The 19,867-nt window shown below is 36.7% G+C and overlaps 1 protein-coding gene and 1 pseudogene across 1 annotated transcript; one reads left to right on the top strand and one right to left on the bottom strand.

Moving 5' to 3' along the window:
• Window positions 1-14,470: 14,470 nt before the first annotated feature.
• LOC113349122 (cell division cycle 20.2, cofactor of APC complex-like) lies at window positions 14,471-16,932 on the top strand. The gene is made up of 4 exons (XM_026593040.1): window positions 14,471-14,821; window positions 15,254-15,523; window positions 15,616-16,467; window positions 16,554-16,932. Exons 1-4 carry the CDS (start codon window positions 14,720-14,722, stop codon window positions 16,692-16,694), a joined length of 1,365 nt encoding a protein of 454 aa, XP_026448825.1. The 5' UTR covers window positions 14,471-14,719; the 3' UTR covers window positions 16,695-16,932.
• Window positions 16,933-17,153: 221 nt separating this feature from the next.
• Window positions 17,154-19,450, bottom strand: LOC113351960 (annotated as a pseudogene).
• Between the last annotated feature and the right edge of the window lie 417 nt (window positions 19,451-19,867).

Genomic DNA, 19,867 nt, shown 5'->3' with positions numbered 1-19,867 from the left:
AAAATATTGACATAATGTGAAGTGACGGCATATCTCACAATAAGTTTTTCTAAAATACTAGATAAACCACCCCCTTTCCCATTATGCTTTTAAAGTAAGAAAGCACATCACTCATTTTACAAAGACTATTGTAAAAAGGATTGAGACCATCCGAAGATGCAAATGGTAAACAACCTATATTACAAAGAAAACTAGGTGAAATTCAGAAAAATATTCATGAGGAATGTGGACCATTAAAGTTACTTATGGCTTTGGTGAATGTTTTAAAATTTTGGACTAATTATAGTTTCCAAGAAATTTGCGTTTGGAAACTACTAACACATATTTTACATGTAGGGGCTCACCACCCCTTGTAAATGCTAGCGAGTGTACATCAAAAGGACTTGATGGTTATTGCTTAGTTAATAGGATCAATGCAGAGTATCTTATACCCCAAGGTCTCGCAAAAGTTATTATTAGAAGTTAGAGATGGTGCCTTAGGCATGGTTATGCGTACAAACCTACCTTTAACTACTTGGGGAATATGCAATATTGACGCATCTTTACTTAATTCATTTTAGAACCCATATTAGTCAACCTTTTATGCGTACCAGTTGGTAACTGGATTTAAGCCTGACATTCGTGTTCTTACGCATTTTTGGTTGCACTATATATGTGCCATTACGAGTTCACATCGTACTATGATGGGTCACGAAAATGATTAAGTAATTTTATTGGATATTTACTCTCAACAATTATCCGCATTTTAAAGCCTCTGGAGGGAGATCTCTTACCGCAAGATTTGCGAGCTATCATTTCAATGAGACAGTCTTCCCGTCGTTAGGGGGAGATAAGAAAACGCATTTTCTAAGGGAACGACAGGAATTGTCATGGTGTTCCCATTGTGTCTCATATTGATTTTTGTACTCCACAAATGTAAATGTGAAGTGACAAAGAATAATCGATTTTCAGAATGTACACTGATGTCACTAAAGTGACAAGATCGCACATACCAGCTGCAATTATTCCTGCAAGGTTAGAAATCCTCAGTATGGGGTACACCATAGACTAAGGTGTTGCAACTACACTTGATCCGTGGCTTCATAAAAGAAGATGGAGATACCACCAAGTTCGATCAATGCTCACCTAGAAAGGAAGTAGATGAGTAAGGCACAACCTAATTTGGTGGAAGTGTAGTTGAGTAAGGCACATGAGTCAATGGAAGGATCATGCGTGCACATTGATGATATAATACATAAATAGTTGCTCCAGAAGTAAAGCACAATGAGATTGAACCATGCTTTATTTTGATTAATTTCAAATAAATGACATATTTGGCATACACAATCCAGATAGAACTTATTTCTTTGGAAAATATACGGGTATTTGGTGTGGTAGTGCTAACCAACCAAGTGTAAAGCCTATTGGACATACATAATTAATTTTCATAAATCATAATGAGATTAAAGTAGTCTTAAAGTACAAAGACTCGCCTTGTGGCGCGAGGTTTCTCATAAAGCCCTGGAATTGTTCTCTTGTAATGAACGTTATAGAGTTCCGCTACTTAGTTAGCTTAGTAATTTCAAAAGGACTTGAAATGCAGCATATGTATGTGGTTGTTACATATCTCTGAAAGAATAAAGAGGTAGAAGATATATACAAAAGCACTTGATATACTTTTGTTTCCCAAATCAAGTAACTCTAAACCACAGAGTGTGTTTACAATTAGATAGAACGTTCACTTAGAGATTGAAGAAATCAGGCGGAAGTGGTATACCCGTCTAAGTGGCTATTTGATTTGGAGGGGATAGACAAATAAGTTATTTTTCTTGCGTATTCACAAGAAAGTTCCTAATTTGGAATTGTATCTATTTATGTCGACGGTACAGACACGATGGGTACTCTTGATGTAATAAGAGACCTTAAAAGCTATTTAAAAATCTGAATTTGAGATGAAAAATCCAGGGAAAGCTCGACCGAGTACTGAGCTTGTGGGATATTATTCCACCAGTTTGCATATGTCTAAAATTGTCATGCAATTTAATAAAGACATGCATCCTGATAGCACTCCCATGATTAGTCGAGGTTCAAATGTAAGTAAGTGACCATTTTGTCTAAAGGAAAATGACGAATATGTGTTGGGAGATGAAATTCCCATATCTAAGGACAATAGACGCATTGTTGTACTTAGTATAATAATGTACTCGATTAAATTTTACATCCTCAGTGAACTTGTTAGCTAGATATAGCTCAGCGCCAATGCAACGTCAATAGAATGGTATAGTGAACGTAATCATGTACTTAAAAGTAACCATTGACATAAATTTGTATTATCCCTACAAAGACATTAAAAGGAGTGTTAATGAAAGTTCAATCCAAAAGTTGTTGATTATGAAGGAACAATAACCTCTCCTCCAACGAAAGTAATCAGGGGGAGATATGGTAGACTATTTTTTAAGTCATTACCGATATTCAATTTCCAAAAGTACATGACTAAAGGAACTGTCTGGAACAACTCCGAAAGTAATCAGGGGAAAATGCCGACATCAGGGGGAGGATCCAAGGATACGATGTCGATATATTTTACTTCGAAATTGAATCTGTGTTGTACTCTTTTTGCCTTCGATCGAGAATAGTTTTTCCCAAAGGGTTTTGTTACTCGACAAGGTTTTTAGCGAGACAACACTAAAACATCAAGTATGTTGAACATTTAAGACATAAAGATCGTTTTGATATTACTGAAAATATCTGAATCAAAGAAATGAAACGCGATAGTCTGTTAAGCAATGTAACTTCCAGAATCAACAACATGATCTTATAAACATTGAAGTCACCAAAGTAAAGTGTGATAACCTCCTTTTGACTACATTAGACTAATGAAAATTGTCTGACATCAGGGGGAGCATCTAATGGTTTGTTGAACTATTTTCCTTCACCGAGGCTGCTTTTTCCCACAGGGTTTTGTTACTCGACAAGGTTTTTAATGAGACAACAACAAACACCGGGAATGTAATTTCCCATCTAAGGCTATTGTCTTTCCCACGAGTATTTTCTGCCTTAAGAGTTGTGAAGCAACTAGTCAATTTCAATGGAGCAAAGTGATCATCTACAACGGATCACCTTTACTTGCATCTGTTACGTTGTACTCTTTTCCATTCATCAAGGTTTTATCCCACTGGGTTTTCCTTGTCAAGGTCTTAATGAGGCAACATATTCGAGTCCAACTATGTTCTAAGTTTTCTTAATATTGTATTCTTTTTCTTTAGTTCAGGTTTTGTCCCTCTGGGTTTCCCTGGCGAAGTTTTAACGAGGCAATTAACTTAGACTCGTCGATCTTTGAAAATCGTATTGCATGTGATGAACTACATGTAAAGTACGTGACAACATGTTAAGTACTACATGTGAAGAGTTTTACCAAGGTTTTATCCCACTGGGATTTTCCTTGTCAAAGTTTTAATGAGGCGATTGATTTCGGCACAAGTCATCAAGAAGAAGACGACATTTGAAGAACTACATTCAAATAACTATATGTGAAGTACTATGTATAAAGCTTTGTTATTGAACCGCACAAGGGGGAGTGTTATAGGGCCTGTGGCCCATGGATGTACGGTCCATTAGATAACTAGGTTTTACCTTTCCTATATATAGATAACAATGTATGTATGTAATCCCTGATGCCTCTTTATCAATAAGAAGTTATTCTCCTTCTCCATCTCTATCTCTTGCTTTAACCCAATTGATACTACAAAAGGTTTGTCAAAATATAGGGTTTTTTATTATTATTTATTTCTCATTGATTTTAACCAGTTACGAAGCTTCATGGGTTGTTATTAGATTTTGTAATGTAATTATTTAAGTGTGAATTTGGGGTTTTATTACCCAAACTTAGGGATTACTGGTTGCCAATAGTTTTTAAAATTAGTTGCAGGACTCGGTTGTTTTTAATATCATAATTAGTTAGATTCAAATGTAATCTCCTTGGGAGGAAGCAATAAATAAAGCAACTGCTCCTGAGCAACTTGTCTTGGCCATATTTTAATTTGTTGGCGAGATCATGTTTACTTGTTTAGGGTGAGTCTCATGTTATTTTCGTTAGATATCATCCAATTCTAACTTTCAAGATTGCCGAAACATTATACTTATGAGTATAAAACATTTTTACTCTACATGTATTTACTTTATAATTTTGAAAAGTATGTTATAATGATGGCGAACACACTTTACTTAAGAGTATTTAGACTCCGGGAAAAAAGGAAAGAGCTTCTTTTATTGGAAATGAAAAAATATGAGGTGTTGGAGTGCGCTGGAAAACGAAGCCTAAAATTATGGGTTGTCTGATGTGAACAGAGGTGAGAGTTTTTTTCATAATTTTCCTGATAAATAATTGAATTTCATTACATTTCTGGTTGAGAAAATAACTTAAGACTGTTATACGTAGATACAAAATGAAAACCGTTACTCTCTTTCAATTTAGTTTTCGACACTCATGTTTGGAACTATAATGCAAGCATAGTTGTGTGCTATCATTATTTGGGACAATCTCTTCTGACCTAAAAACGTTTTAAGCAACCACATGAAAGTTATTTACTAACATTACTACTCATTTCAGTTCACGATGTCTTATTCATCTTCTTTGCGACAAAGTCAATGATGATGAAAATTAAAAACCCATTATCCAATAATTCACTGCAAGGACGTCTTATTTTTTTCGTAGTTAGATTCCATCAATTAGACTTTGTGAAATTTTGTTGCAGTAGAAATAAGTTAGGGATGCAACTATAGCCTTGATAATTTCATCTACATAGAATGTGGATTTTCACTCCTCTGCATCCAAGAACTTTTTGGAGTATATAATTTGGATGAAGGTTATTGATCAGATTTTTAATAAACAACAAATTTGATTTAATTATTAGGTTGCTCTTTTCTCTTTTTTCCTAACTCAATTAACAGGTTGTTTATTTTATTTTTTTCCTGACCTAACTTACTTATTTGGTTCTGACACTTCTGAATCTACATCTAAATCTAACTCATTAGATCTGATTCAAAAATAATAAAGTAGTAGAGTTATATTCATAATTTTTTTTATTTCAACCAGGTATATGCCCATCGGGTCAAGTACAAATTGATACCTGACTCAAATAGCTCTGCGAGATGTATGAGCTGAGTCAGACCTCAGGTCGCATCTGACTTGGCCCGAGCAAATACCGAGTCGGATTCAGATCACTAAGTCAAATCTAAACAAACATTATACAACTGGAATTTGACTTATTATATTCGACTCTAAAAAAAATATTAAATAGTTGTACAAAGTTATACCCTACTCAAATATCTCTGAATCATGCATATGAACCGAGTTAGGTATAAGAAATGTGAAAAATACATGGGACTTGTAACACCCCGATTTTCGTGCCCGGATCCCAAATCCGAAAACCCGAAGTGCTACTTCGATACCAAAGACGAAGCCCGGCTACTAAGCCCAAGCTCATTAAATAATTTATCCGGGCTCAGTTAATTTATGTTCAGTTTTGAAATTCTCTCCCAGCGGATACATAAATTTTTTTTCGGAACATCTAACCGTTAATTTGACGTGATTTTTAATTTACATGAACCCTAAAGAAATATACTTTATCAGAAAAATTAATTTCACCGTTAAAAGTTCCAGATTAAATCCAAAATAATTACGTTTTTAAGAAAGATTCATAAATTAGAAACTGACGCCAGGTCACTCAAATAATTTTACCGAGTCCAATACGAATCCATAAATTATTATGATTATATATTATGAATCCTAACTTATCTCCTTTCCAGTAATAAAATTTGTAGGATTTTTAGTTTATCTTAAATACCTTTTGACCATAGTCAAACAAGTAGTTGACCAGTACTGCAGAAACGCACAACAGTGACGATTCGTTTTATAAAAAACATATCAATTCACTCACAACTTCAAATTTTCTTTGGTCGATCATTATGAAAAGATAAAAGAATCATCTTTGAGTTTTCAGTAGACTCTAAAGGCTAAAACATGACATAGAATATTTTAAAAAAATAGACAACTTCAGTAAAATTGAATCTGACAGAAAACGTCTGATCCTTGTACAGTGAAAACAATTGATTTAAAAATACTTCTGGAACTCATAAAATTATGAAATTTTTATATGTACATATTGAGAGATTTTTACATGTAACATAAATAAAATGAGACAAAAACTTATTATATAATAATTATGATAGACAGTCAAACTGACATGATCCAGAAATTTCCATTATTCAATCAAATAGAGTAGTCTAAACAAAGCATTGTTTTCTTTGATTATACATTAACCCAATAACATTTAAAGCTTTAATAACAAATAAATAACTAATTAAATCATCTAAAAGAGTTGATGATATTTTATTACAATCCTAATCATAAATCCTATGCAAACTAATAATAATAGCACCAAAACCGATCTCTACGCTTTTCCGCCATTAACTCCTTGTGGTGCCATAAAATCTGGAATTTTTTGTCATTAAACGACGTGAGTTGTGACACCCAGTAGGAAAAGAAGAAACAAAACATTTTATCAAACATTTTCAATTCTTTTTAAAACAACTAGTATGGTTAATAGCATCACAAATACATGGAAACACCACATCCATAAGAACAATCAAATCAATCACATCAAATCCGCTCGCCCCAGGGAGCCCCACGTGGGTTTAGGGAACAAAACCGTTCCCAAGGATATCTCGTATCCCATCATAGTTGTTTTTAAGAATCACAATCTATGGACCGCAGCCCAACATACATAATCATACTCACAACATCGATTATCATTCATATATGAATCAAAACTTACAAAATAAAATTAATTAAAAGAAACTTAAATAAAAAGAAGGTTTTTGATTGTGTTGCGCTTACCTCAATCGCTAACAAATAATCCTATGGAGAACAATAGCCAACAAACTAGCAACTCCTCTTGCAAGAACCAAAACCAAAAGCTAAACAGTCACCAAGTTCACAGGTCCTGTTCTCTCCTAAAGAAGACGAGAACCACTCTTCTTCTACCTCTTTGTTTCTTTTTTTCTTCTGTTTTTTTTTTCTTGGAGGCTAATATTTTCTAGGTTTCGTTTCACTTTTTTTTTTTTCTTTTGATGATACGGTCTCAAAAGCATTATATACTAAAAACCTAGAGGAAACGGGTCTTCTGGTCGACTAACTATATAGATACCACTTGGTAGGCCCATGTAGATCAAATATTAGTTCATTATATGATAGGCCCATTAAAGAAAGAAGTGATGAATACTTATTAGGCCCGTCAGAAAAATCTAAAGTTTTACTAGCTACTTCAACGAATTATCAAAGTAATTAAAACGATATGTTACTACAAACCTGAAATGACTATACTACCCTTATTTCATGAAATGACAAAACTACCCTTATATACTAAATGACAAAAATGCCCTAGAAATTTGGGACGGGCTTTACAGCTCTATCCCCCTTAAATGAAATTTCGTCACGAAATTTAGAGGTTACCTTAGAAAAGTTCAGGATATTTGCTCCGCATTTCGGGCTCTAATTCCCATGTCGCTTCCTCAACCTGGCGGCGTTGCCACTGCACCTTAACCATAGGGATGGTCTTAGTGCGAAGCACATGCTCCTTAAAATCCAAAATTCGAACCGGTCTCTCCACGTACGTAGCATCCTCTTGAATCTCCAAATCTTCCCTGGCAATAATGTGTGAAGGGTCAATAACATAAGACGGATCTCTCTCGTATTTCCGCAACATTGACACGTGGAAAGTGTCATGAACGTGCCCAATTCGCTGAGGTAACTCCACTGATAAGCAGCTGCACCCACACGTCGAATAATTTGAAAAGGCCCAATGTAACGTGGTGATAACTTTCCTTTCTTGCCAAAACGCTTAATACCTCTCTTCGGGCTCACTTTGAGCAACACCAAGTCACCCTCGGTAAACTCTAGAGGTCGACGTCTCTTGTCTGCATAACTCTTCTGACGACTCTGAGCTGTCATTAGCCTCCGTGGGATTAACTGAACCTTCTCATTCGTCTCTCGTACCAAATCCGGTCCAAAAATGTTACGTTCGCCGATCTCGGTCCAACACACTGGTGATCTACAAGGTCGTCCATATAATGCTTCAAAAGGTGCCATACCGATGCTAGCCTGATGGCTATTGTTATAGGAAAACTCTACTAATGGCAAGTTCTCACTCCAACTTCCCTTGAAATCCAAGGCACAAGCTCTTAACATATCCTCTACAATCTGAATTACCCGTTCAGACTGCCCGTCGGTCTGGGGATGAAAGGCAGTACTAAGTGAAACACGTGTACCTAACGCCTTCTGTAAACTCTGCCAAAACTGAGAAGTAAAACGAGGATCTCTGTCAGATACAATTGACACCGGTGTACCGTGCAACCTTATTATCTCGTGGATATACCTCTGACTTAACGTGGCTAACGTATCAGTCTTCTTGATTGCTAAAAAGTGCGCCGACTTGGTAAGTCTATCAACAATAACCCATATAGTATCCTTACCATGTGCAGTTCTAGGTAATCCCATGATAAAATCCATAGTGATGTGTTCCCATTTCCATTCTGAGATGGGCAATGGTTGAAGTAACCCTCCTGGTTTCCGATGATCAATCTTCACTTGTTGGCAAGTGAGACATCTCGACACATATAAGGCAACATCTTTCTTCATACCTTTCCACCAATATTTCCTTTTCATGTCATGGTACATCTTCGATCCTCCCGGATGAACACTAAATTTAGAATTGTGAGCCTGTTCTAGTACCTCCATCCTCAATTTGATTGGCACAAAAAGTTTTCCCATAAAACGAAATACACCATCAGTTTGAGTCCAACCTTCTGGTGTTTCTCCTTTCTCCATTTGAGCACGAATCGAAATCATCTCCCTATCAGTCTGTTGAGATTCTACAATCCGTTGTTGTAACTCTGGAACAACTATAATATTGTAAATCATCTCGTCAGGGCCCAAGTCACCTTCCTCCATAAGTCTGCACAAATCCCAAGTATGAAGAGTCATACTTGCTACATTGGCCCTCGATTTTCGGCTAAGAGCATCTGCTACCACATTTGCCTTTCCTGGGTGGTAATGGAAAGTATACGTGTAATCCTTAAGAAATTCCACCCAACGCCTCTGTCTCAGGTTCAAATCTCGTTGGGTAAAAATATACTGCAAGCTCTTATGGTCACAAAATATGTCTATCTTCTCTCCATACAGATAATGTCTCCACAACCTCAGAGCGAACACAATAGCTGCTAACTCGAGGTCATGAGTTGTGTAATTCAATTCATGTGTCTTTAGTTGTTTTGAGGCATAAGCTACCACTCTTCCTTCTTGCATAAGAACACATCCTAAACCCTTCAACGATGCATCGGAAAATATCACATAACCAATTCCGCTTACCGGTGTTGTCAAAACTGGTGCAGTAGTTAATTTATCCTTGAGCATGGAGAAAGCCTCCTCGCAATCATTATTCCACTCGAACTTGGAATCCTTTCGAGTCAACTTCGTCAGTGGTGAAGCAATACTTGAGAAGTCCTGAATGAATCGTCTATAGTAACCCGCTAAGCCTAGAAAGCTACGAATCTCAAACACGTTCTTTGGCCTTTCCCATTTGGTAACAGCTTCAACCTTAGCTGGGTCCACTTTGATTCCTTCTCTACATACCACGTGTCCCAAAAACTGAACTTCAGAAAGCCAGAAGTCGCATTTACTCAACTTAGCGTATAACTGATGAGATCTCAACAACTGCAATGTTAATCTCAAGTGTTCCTCGTGCTCTTCTCGTGACCGTGAATAGATAAGAATGTCATCTACAAATACCACTACAAATTTATCTAAGTACGGTCGAAAAATTCGATGCATAAGATCCATGAATGCCGCTGGAGCATTTGTAAGTCCAAATGGCATCACCACAAACTCGAAATGTCCAAATCGAGTTCGGAAAGCGGTTTTTGGAATATCTTCTTCCTTGATTCGGAGTTGATGATAAGCTGATCGCATATCAATTTTTGAGAAAAACTGAGAATCCTTCAACTGATCAAACAAATCCTCGATCCTAGGTAAGGGATACTTATTTTTCACTGTAACTTCGTTGAGTTTTCTATAATCGATGCACAATCTCAGCGAGTTATCCTTCTTCTTCACAAAAAGGACTGGTGCACCCCAAGGTGACGTACTACCTCGAAAAAAACCCTTAGCTTCCAACTCGAGTAGTTGCTTATCTAGTTCTTTTAACTCCATAGGTGCCATTCGATAAGGAGCCATCGAAATTGGCGAAGTACCAGGTTGAACTTCAATAGTGAAGTCCATTTCTCTTCTTGGGGGTAAACCTGGTAATTCCTCAGGGAAAACATCTTCAAACTCCTCTACCACTGGAATACCCATAGTAGAGACAGAATCTTGTTGCTCATCTCCTATCATCACTAAGTGATAAAGAAAACCTCTAGAATGAGTCTGTCGGAAATGTCTTTCCGACAAGATAAGGGGAGACGCAAAACTACGAGTTCCGGTAAAGTGGACAACTGACCCTTCGTCCGAGTGAAGAGTCACACGTTTTTGAAAACAATCAAAAACGGCATGATGAGCAGATAACCAATCCATACCCAGGATTACATCATAACTAGACATATTCATCACAAAAAGGTCAATCAAAAACTCATGCTTAGCTATACGTACTACACACATTCGTGCCACGCGGTCAATACGTGCACTACTGCCTATCGCACTAGCTACGCCTAAGTACCCATCAAGTAATTCAGTTTTGAAACCCAATGACAAAACAAACGAAGAAGCAATAAACGAGTGAGTAGCACCAGTATCAAACAATATCTTAGCCCAAGAATTGTAAACTAAGAATGTACCTTCAACAACTGAGTTATCCGGATCCTGACCAACATGAGCAATGTTGAACGCCTTAGGTTGTTGAGGGGGATGTCGAGCTTGGTATTGTGGTGGATTGTTCTGAGGACGGTTCTGCTGATAACCTTGACGTTGGTTCTGAGGTATAAAGGGTTGTTGGTTCCTCTGAGAAATAAGTGCAGGACAGTTCCTCTTAAAATGTCCAGGTTGCTTGCAATGATAACACGAAGGTGCAGGAAGCTCCATATTCGGTCCATTTCCTTTCTTCTGGTATGGGTGGTTGTTATTTTTATTCTTGTTCTTATCCCCATTGTGACGTTCTCTAATTCGATTTGCCTCCTCAATGTCTCTCTCAGCAATCATCGCTCTTTCCACTATCTCATTATAAGAGGTAATCTTCAAAATAGACAACCTACCCTTAATTGAAGGTCTAAGTCCCTCCTGAAACTTAAAAGCCTTCAGCTCTTCATTCTCCACCAGATGAATAGCAAAACGAGAAAGTTCTTCAAACTTGTCTTGGTACTGTGCTACGGTCATATTTCTCTGAGTCAACTGCATAAACTCGATCATGCGTTGGTTTCGTGCAGTTTGTGGAAAGTACTTATTTAGGAAGGCGAGTCGAAATTCTACCCAGGTAAACAGACCGTCATTCCTAGAACGACGAGTCAAGTCCCACCAGCGAGTGGCCTCACCCTCAAGCTTAAAAACAGCAAGATCCAGCTTATCCTCGTCATTCACGCCTAAAAGGGTGAATATTTTCTCAATCTTATCTATCCAATCTTCAGCGACCAGTGGATCAGGACTACCTTTAAAGGAATCGGGCTTTTGTTCACTAAACCTTCTAACTAACAAAGCTCGTTGATTAGGTGGTGGAGGGGGAGGAGGTGCATTCTGATTAAGATTCACTTGTTGTTGCATCGCTTGAGCAACAATATTCAAAGCACGAACAACCTTACCTAAACCCTCATCATGTGGGACGGCTAAACCATTCGTACGACGAGACATGTCCTGATTGAAGGACATTAAATTATAAGTAACACCGAGAGAATTATCTATGCAAAAGAAGTGTAACCTATTACGCATTCAAACAACAACAATCAACAGATACACGAACAATTTCACATTCAAGCATATAGACGTACCGACTTATTCAGAAACTAGCCTGCCCAAAGAATCAGACTAGCTCTGATACCAAACTGTAACACCCCGATTTTCGTGCCCGGATCCCAAATCCGAAAACCCGAAGTGCTACTTCGATACCAAAGACGAAGCCCGGCTACTAAGCCCAAGCTCATTAAATAATTTATCCGGCCTCAGTTAATTTATGTTCAGTTTTGAAATTCTTTCGCATCGGATACATAAAAATTCTTTTCGGAACATCTAACCGTTAATTTGATGTGATTTTTAATTTACATGAACCCTAAAGAAATACATTTTATCAGAAAAATTAATTTCACCGTTAAAAGTTCCAGATTAAATCCAAAATAATTACGTTTTTAAGAAAGATTCATAAAACAAAAACTGACGCCAGGTCACTCAAATAATTTTACCGAGTCCAATACGAATCCATAAATTATTATGATTATATATTCTGAATACTATCTTATCGCCTTTCCAGTAATAAAATTTGTAGGATTTTTAGTTTATCTTAAATACCTTTTGACCATAGTCAAACAAGTAGTTGACCAGTACTGCAGAAACGCACAACAGTGACGATTCGTTTTATAAAAAACATATCAATTCACTCACAACTTCAAATTTTCTTTGGTCGATCATTATGAAAAGATAAAAGAATCATCTTTGAGTTTTCAGTAGACTCTAAAGGCTAAAACATGACATAGAATATTTTAAAAAAATAGACAACTTCAGTAAAATTGAATCTGACAGAAAACGTCTGATCCTTGTACAGTGAAAACAATTGATTTAAAAATACTTCTGGAACTCATAAAATTATGAAATTTATATATGTACATATTGAGAGATTTTTACATGTAACATAAAAAAAATGAGATAAACCGTATTGTATAATAATTATGATAGACAGTCAAACTGACATGATCCAGAAATTTCCATTATTCAATCAAATAGAGTAGTCTAAACAAAGCATTGTTTTCTTTGATTATACATTAACCCAATAATCTTTAAAGCTTTAATAACCAATAAATAACTAATTAAATCATCTAAAAGAGTTGATGATATTTTATTACAATCCCAATCATAAATCCTATGCAAACTAATAATAATAGCACCAAAACCGATCTCTACGCTTTTCCGCCATTAACTCCTTGTGGTGCCATAAAATCTGGAATATTTTGTCATTAAACGACGTGAGTTGTGACACCCAGTAGGAAAAGAAGCAACAAAACATTTTATCAAACATTTTCAATTCTTTTTAAAACAACTAGTATGGTTAATAGCATCACAAATACATGGAAACACCACATCCATAAGAACAATCAAATCAATCACATCAAATCCGCTCGCCCCAGGGAGCCCCACGTGGGTTTAGGGAACAAAACCGTTCCCAAGGATATCTCGTATCCCATCATAGTTGTTTTTAAGAATCACAATCTATGGACCGCAGCCCAACATACATAATCATACTCACAACATCGATTATCATTCATATATGAATCAAAACTTACAAAATAAAATTAATTAAAAAAAACTTAAATAAAAAGAAGGTTTTTGATTGTGTTGCGCCTACCTCAATCGCTAACAAATAATCCTATGGAGAACAATAGCCAACAAACTAGCAACTCCTCTTGCAAGAACCAAAACCAAAAGCTAAACAGTCACCAAGTTCACAGGTCCTGTTCTCTCCTAAAGAAGACGAGAACCACTCTTCTTCTACCTCTTTGTTTCTTTTTTTCTTCTGTTTTTTTTTTCTTGGAGGCTAATATTTTCTAGGTTTCGTTTCACTTTTTTTTTTTTTTTCTTTTGATGATACGGTCTCAAAACATTATATACTAAAAACCTAGAGGAAACGGGTCTTCTGGTCGACTAACTATATAGATACCACTTGGTAGGCCCATGTAGATCAAATATTAGTTCATTATATGATAGGCCCATTAAAGAAAGAAGTGATGAATACTTATTAGGCCCGTCAGAAAAATCTAAAGTTTTACTAGCTACTTCAACGAATTCTCAAAGTAATTAAAACGATATGTTACTACAAACCTGAAATGACTATACTACCCTTATTTCATGAAATGACAAAACTACCCTTATATACTAAATGACAAAAATGCCCTAGAAATTTGGGACGGGCTTTACAGGACTGATATCTGGCCTAATCTAAGTCGGATCCAGACCCCGAATTAGCAGAAAATATCTCGAGTGGGACGTATGAACCGAAAAAAAACGCAAAAAAAAAAAAAAACAAGCGAACGGAGCCGGGACTTGATTCTGGAAAAAACCAACAAGGAGTCCCAATCCGGTTTCATTTTTCATGCTACTAGACAGTCAGATAAGGCCACAACATCTTCTCAGCTTAAAATTGGTGTAGGAAGTTTTTTTTTTTCTTCCAAATAATAGGCAGTTTCTAAATTTCGATAACGGGGGCAGTTTTGGCCATGAAACCCAACGGATACTATTATAACCTCTACAGCACAACACTGACTCATCTATTTTCCCTGCCCCTCCCTGAAGCTCTAAAATCTTCCCTGCCCCTCCCTGAAGCTCTAAGATCTAATTTCACCGCACTCTGAAACGAAGCTCTCGGATCTAATTTGTCGTTTGATAATCATACAATTTTTTTAATTATATAGTCTTTTTACAGTTTGATTGTTATTCTTTTCTTGGTTGATCTATTATTCTTCTTTTGTGCAAGTTTCTTTCTCTGTTTTTGTTTTAATGGATGCAGGAGGAGGATCTTTCGGTATGTTGAACAAGTCTCGATCTGGAAATCCATTGCAAGAACATGTTGTTCTCCGCAGAAAAAACTCTAAAGAAAATGTATGTTCATCTATTTCAATCTCTTCATACTCTTATTGCAATCTAGGGTTTTAGATTCTGATTGACTTGTTGTTTTCTTAATTAATTCACATTGGTTTTGTGAATTAATTTATTCTTCAAGTGTTAGAAATTAGGGTTTTTTTCTTCCTTCTTCTGAGTTTTCGAGATAAGGAGAAATTAATTTTCGTTTCTCGTTGGTTATAATCAGTTACGGAGCTTCCTGGGTTGTTATTAGATTCTCTAATAGAAATGTTTGAATGTGAAAATTGGAGATTTTTTACCCAATCTTTGGGTTTGCTGGTTGCTGCTGATAGTTTTTGGAATTAGTTTTACTTTCTTGTTAACTAGATTCATTCTGATGGTCTAATCTGATGTGTTTCTGATATCATCCATAGCATTTATCTCATGTGGTTTCTATTTTGAAAATTGCAGTGTGATCGGTTTATCCCGAACAGATCCGCAATGGATTTCGATTATGCACATTACATGCTAATGGAAGCAAGGAAAGGTAAGGAAAATCCAGTTGAGAGTACTCCAGCGAAGGAGGCTTACAGGAAGCAACTTGCACAGGCTTTGAACTTAAACAGAACCAGAATTCTTGCGTTCAAGAACAAGGCACCTACACCTGCGCAGTCGCTGTTCCCTGAAACTTCATCACTTCAACAAGCGAAACCAGCAAAGCCCCGAAGATCCATCCCTCAAGTGAGTTTTTTCTTCAAATTCGAAACTTTTGGTTATTTCTGATTATATTGATTCTTCAAATGGTTCTGATGTTCTTTTCTTTTTGATGCCAGACTTCAGAGAGGACGTTGGATGCTCCCGAGATCATTGATGATTACTACTTGAATCTCCTTGATTGGGGCAGTGGCAATGTCCTTGCAATAGCTCTAGGAAACACCGTGCACTTGTGGGATGCAACTGATTCATCCACTTCTGAACTCATGACCGTTGATGAAGATGCAGGTCCTATTACCAGTGTGAGTTGGGCACCTGATGGTCGTCACGTTGCTGTTGGATTGAACAACTCTGAAGTTCAACTATGGGATTCTACATCTAACAAACAACTTAGAACACTACGAGGTGGTCATGAATCTCGAGTTGGTTCTATGGATTGGAACAACCACGTCTTATCCACAGGAGGAATGGACAGTGTGATTATCAATAATGATGTCAGAATCAGAAACCACATTGTAGAAACATATAGAGGACATCATCAAGAAGTGTGTGGATTGAAGTGGTCAGCATCAGGACAACAACTAGCAAGTGGAGGGAATGACAACCTTCTTCATATTTGGGATAATTCAGTTGCTTCGTCAAACTCTCCAACTCAATGGCTTCACAGACTCGAAGACCACACTGCTGCAGTAAAAGCCCTTGCTTGGTGTCCATTCCAGGCTAATTTACTTGCTTCTGGTGGAGGTGGAGCTGATGGATGTATAAAATTCTGGAACACCCATACTGGATCTTGCTTAAATTCTGTTGATACTGGATCACAAGTTTGTTCTTTGCTGTGGAACAAAAATGAGAGAGAACTTTTGAGCTCTCATGGGTTCACTGAAAACCAATTGACCCTTTGGAAATATCCATCAATGGTTAAGATTGCTGAGCTTACCGGTCACACTTCAAGGGTTCTATACATGGCTCAGGTACTTATTGATTTAAAGACGCATGAATAATAAGCTTCCCCTCCTCCTTTAACTATTGCTAATCTTGTTTTTTTTGAATTGTGCAGAGTCCGGATGGATGTACTGTAGCATCGGCAGCAGGGGATGAAACTCTGAGATTTTGGAATGTATTCGGGACACCTGAATTGGCTAAACCTGCACCTAAAGCCAACTCAGAGCCGTTTGCTCATTATAATCGCATACGGTGAGTAAATGTTGCAAGATAAAGCCTTCGATCTGTGTTGTGGTTTTCCTTGGTTTTGATGGTCTTGAGAGTTGAAAATTACCTTGTACAGTGTTTATATTAGATTTTGGTGTAGCAAATGCACTGATTTAGTAATGCAAGCATTAGTGTAATATCTCAGGTGGGTTATCTACTTTTCTGGCTACTTCTTTCTTGTATTCGCTTACATCCCATTTAATGAAAATTTCAAATTTTACTTGTAAGCTGCTTGTGTTTACACTTAACATTGGAGTTTTCACACGATTTTTTATGAAATTTTTTTACTGATTTTTCATATTCCAAACTTCAATTAAAATTTCATTGATTTATCACAAACCTTTGTTATAAAAACAAATGGGCCTATTGAAAAGATTCGTCTTCATTCCTTAAATGCATTAACATACATGAGTTACATTACAAGATCATTGATGCCAACAGTCCAGATTTATTTGGTTTCTCTCAGTCTCTTAAGGGCAATATAAGCAACAACTCTGTAACCTACAAGCAATAAACCCAAAACAACAACTGAGATAACTTCGTTTCCTAGACCAACATTCTTAATAGTAGGATTACTTCCAACTCTACAGCTAACGTTTGCTCCACATTGATACAAATCATCCTTCTTGTACTGGGATCTTAACAAAAGTTTGTAAATGTAATAATTATGAGAGAGATACTTAATCCAGGCAATAAAACTTGGTACATTTCTGATGTAAAATCCACTGGCTAATGAGAATGCTTGACCTACTATTCCACCAAAAACTGTTCCAATTCTAGGATTCATGATCACAGAACCAATCGCAAGACCAAGACCTTGAGAAACCAACACATTGTATAGCATAACGACTAGGGTCATTAAGAAGCTTCCTACTGTTGGTTTAAATCCTGCCATCCAATAAGTTATTGTAACAAATATGCTTGGTAGCGCAAGCTCCATGGGAAGGTCTGCAACATTTCTTGCGATGAAATAAGATGAAAGCCTGTACATTCTTGATGACTGCTCCTTAATTAGGATTATCCGCTCTTGAGGAAAAGTCAAGATGGCAGTGAACATTGGAGTAAGACTCCAGTAAATGTTGGAGTAGAATATAAACCCAATCTGCATGACAAATAATTTTGAGATAGATAAATCTTTGCAAGACACATTTGCATCTTGTCGAGGGATTTTCTCTTTTAAATGCTCAGGTAACGAAACTGCATTTAGTCTACACCTACCGGGAAGTTGTCGGGCAAGTATTTTACTAGCTAATATACTGCTGGCCTGGCTACTTCTATTCCAAATATTATTCTACTGTAATTTAAACTAATCCCTAGTAAGATGGCAACAAATACCTGATCATCTATGTGACTGATACTTGATTTCCACCATAGGATCCCACAAAGGAACGAAAATATCAACAAGTGACCAACTTCCATGACAGAAAATGATTCATGTTTCCTTTCTAAAAGATCTCTTCTAAGCAACACTGAAAATTCTTGAGCCCAAGTTGTAGGCCACTGGCCAATATCATTATCCATTTGACTTGAACCATTATCATTACGGTCAACTTCCAGTTTCTGTTCTTCCTTCAATCTATTAAGAAGATTATTCTTGTAAGCCAAGACAAGATGTTGTTTAACATCCTTTCTTCTTTCCTCATCTAGATCACCCAAATGGACACCTACAATAGAATATAAGACAATATCATGTTAAGCTAAATTAGATGTCAACTAATAGACACGAAAAGTATGTAATAACTTACCGTTTGCTAGATCAACAAGGAAATCACAAAGATTCACGGCAACAAGTGAAGAATATCTGATGCTAGAGAAATACCCCATGGTTTCATTTCCCCTGCCGAAGAATAAAGGATTGCCATCTGACAACAACAAAATCTTATGGAACATGTAAAACAGTTTGCTAGAAGGTTGATGAATTGAAACTAACACTGTGCGATGGCCTTCGCTTGCGAACTCCCTTAACATAGACACAACTTGCTGAGCTGACGTCGAATCAAGACCAGACGTAGGTTCATCAAGCAACAATAAACTTGGATTTGTCAGGATTTCCTGACCAATGCTAACTCTCTTTCGCTCTCCACCCGAAACACCTCGAATAAAAGGTCCTCCCATTATACTGTTCTTGCATCCTGTTAGTCCTAATTGCATTATCACTTCTTCTGTCCGGATAATTTTTTCTTCCTTGGTAATTGTGTTGGGTAACCGCAAAAGAGCTGTGAACATTAATGTCTCTGTTACTGTCAGGTGAGCATAGAACCTATCATCTTGAGCAACATAGCTTGTATTCCCGTTCATAGCATTCGATGAGTAAGGTTTCCCATTGTATGTAATTGTTCCACAAAGCTGTCAACTAACTAGTCGACCTCCCAAAGCAGTTAGTAGAGAAGTTTTACCACAGCCTTAAGGTCCCAATATGGCTAGCATCTCACCGGGTTCTACCATACCAGTGATTCCTTTTAAAATAACTTTCTCATTACCATCATCATCAATGTTTGGTTTTGAGTATGTTCTTTTTCCAATCCGAAATCCAGTTTTCTTGGTAGTGATCTTGTAAGCCACGTTATCAAACTGCAATGTGTAAATCAAAGGCTCCATGAATTATAATGATGGACGAAACATAAATATGACACTTGAAGAACAAATAATTACCTTTAAAATAACGGGATGACTATTGACTTTCTTGATGCTTGCCTCTTCTTCAGAAAACTGAATTGGATTGATACGTTCCTCCATTTCTGCCATGTCGTTAAAACTTTGTTACCTACATGGTGTGGCGGGTGATCGCTTTTGCAAGTTCTGGTGCTTCTACATATGTAACCCTGAAGCTTGAATCGTGACTTAATATTGTAGCTGCACTAAATTTGAACCGCATCATTTTTTATAATCGCAGCAAGAATAATGTGCACATTAAAATTATTAATTACTACCAGACATTATTGTTTGTATACTTGCATGCTCATCAACACTATAAACATCAACTTATCGTTTTGATTGGTTGTGCAAGTATAGACGCTCCAAACTTTGAAATTGAATTCAATTTTTTTCTTTCTCTGAGGCACCAAATTTGAATTTTAAAGTCCATATACAGACGATACATTAAATATACAACTATCTTTCCTACCGTGTTTCTTATTTTATTTTTTTTGGATGATAAAACAA

Source organism: Papaver somniferum, chromosome 2 (assembly GCF_003573695.1).
Source record: "Papaver somniferum cultivar HN1 chromosome 2, ASM357369v1, whole genome shotgun sequence".
Classification (NCBI taxonomy): domain Eukaryota; kingdom Viridiplantae; phylum Streptophyta; class Magnoliopsida; order Ranunculales; family Papaveraceae; genus Papaver; species Papaver somniferum.
Note: the sequence above shows the minus strand (reverse complement) of the source record. Positions and strands in the feature narration are given on the sequence as shown.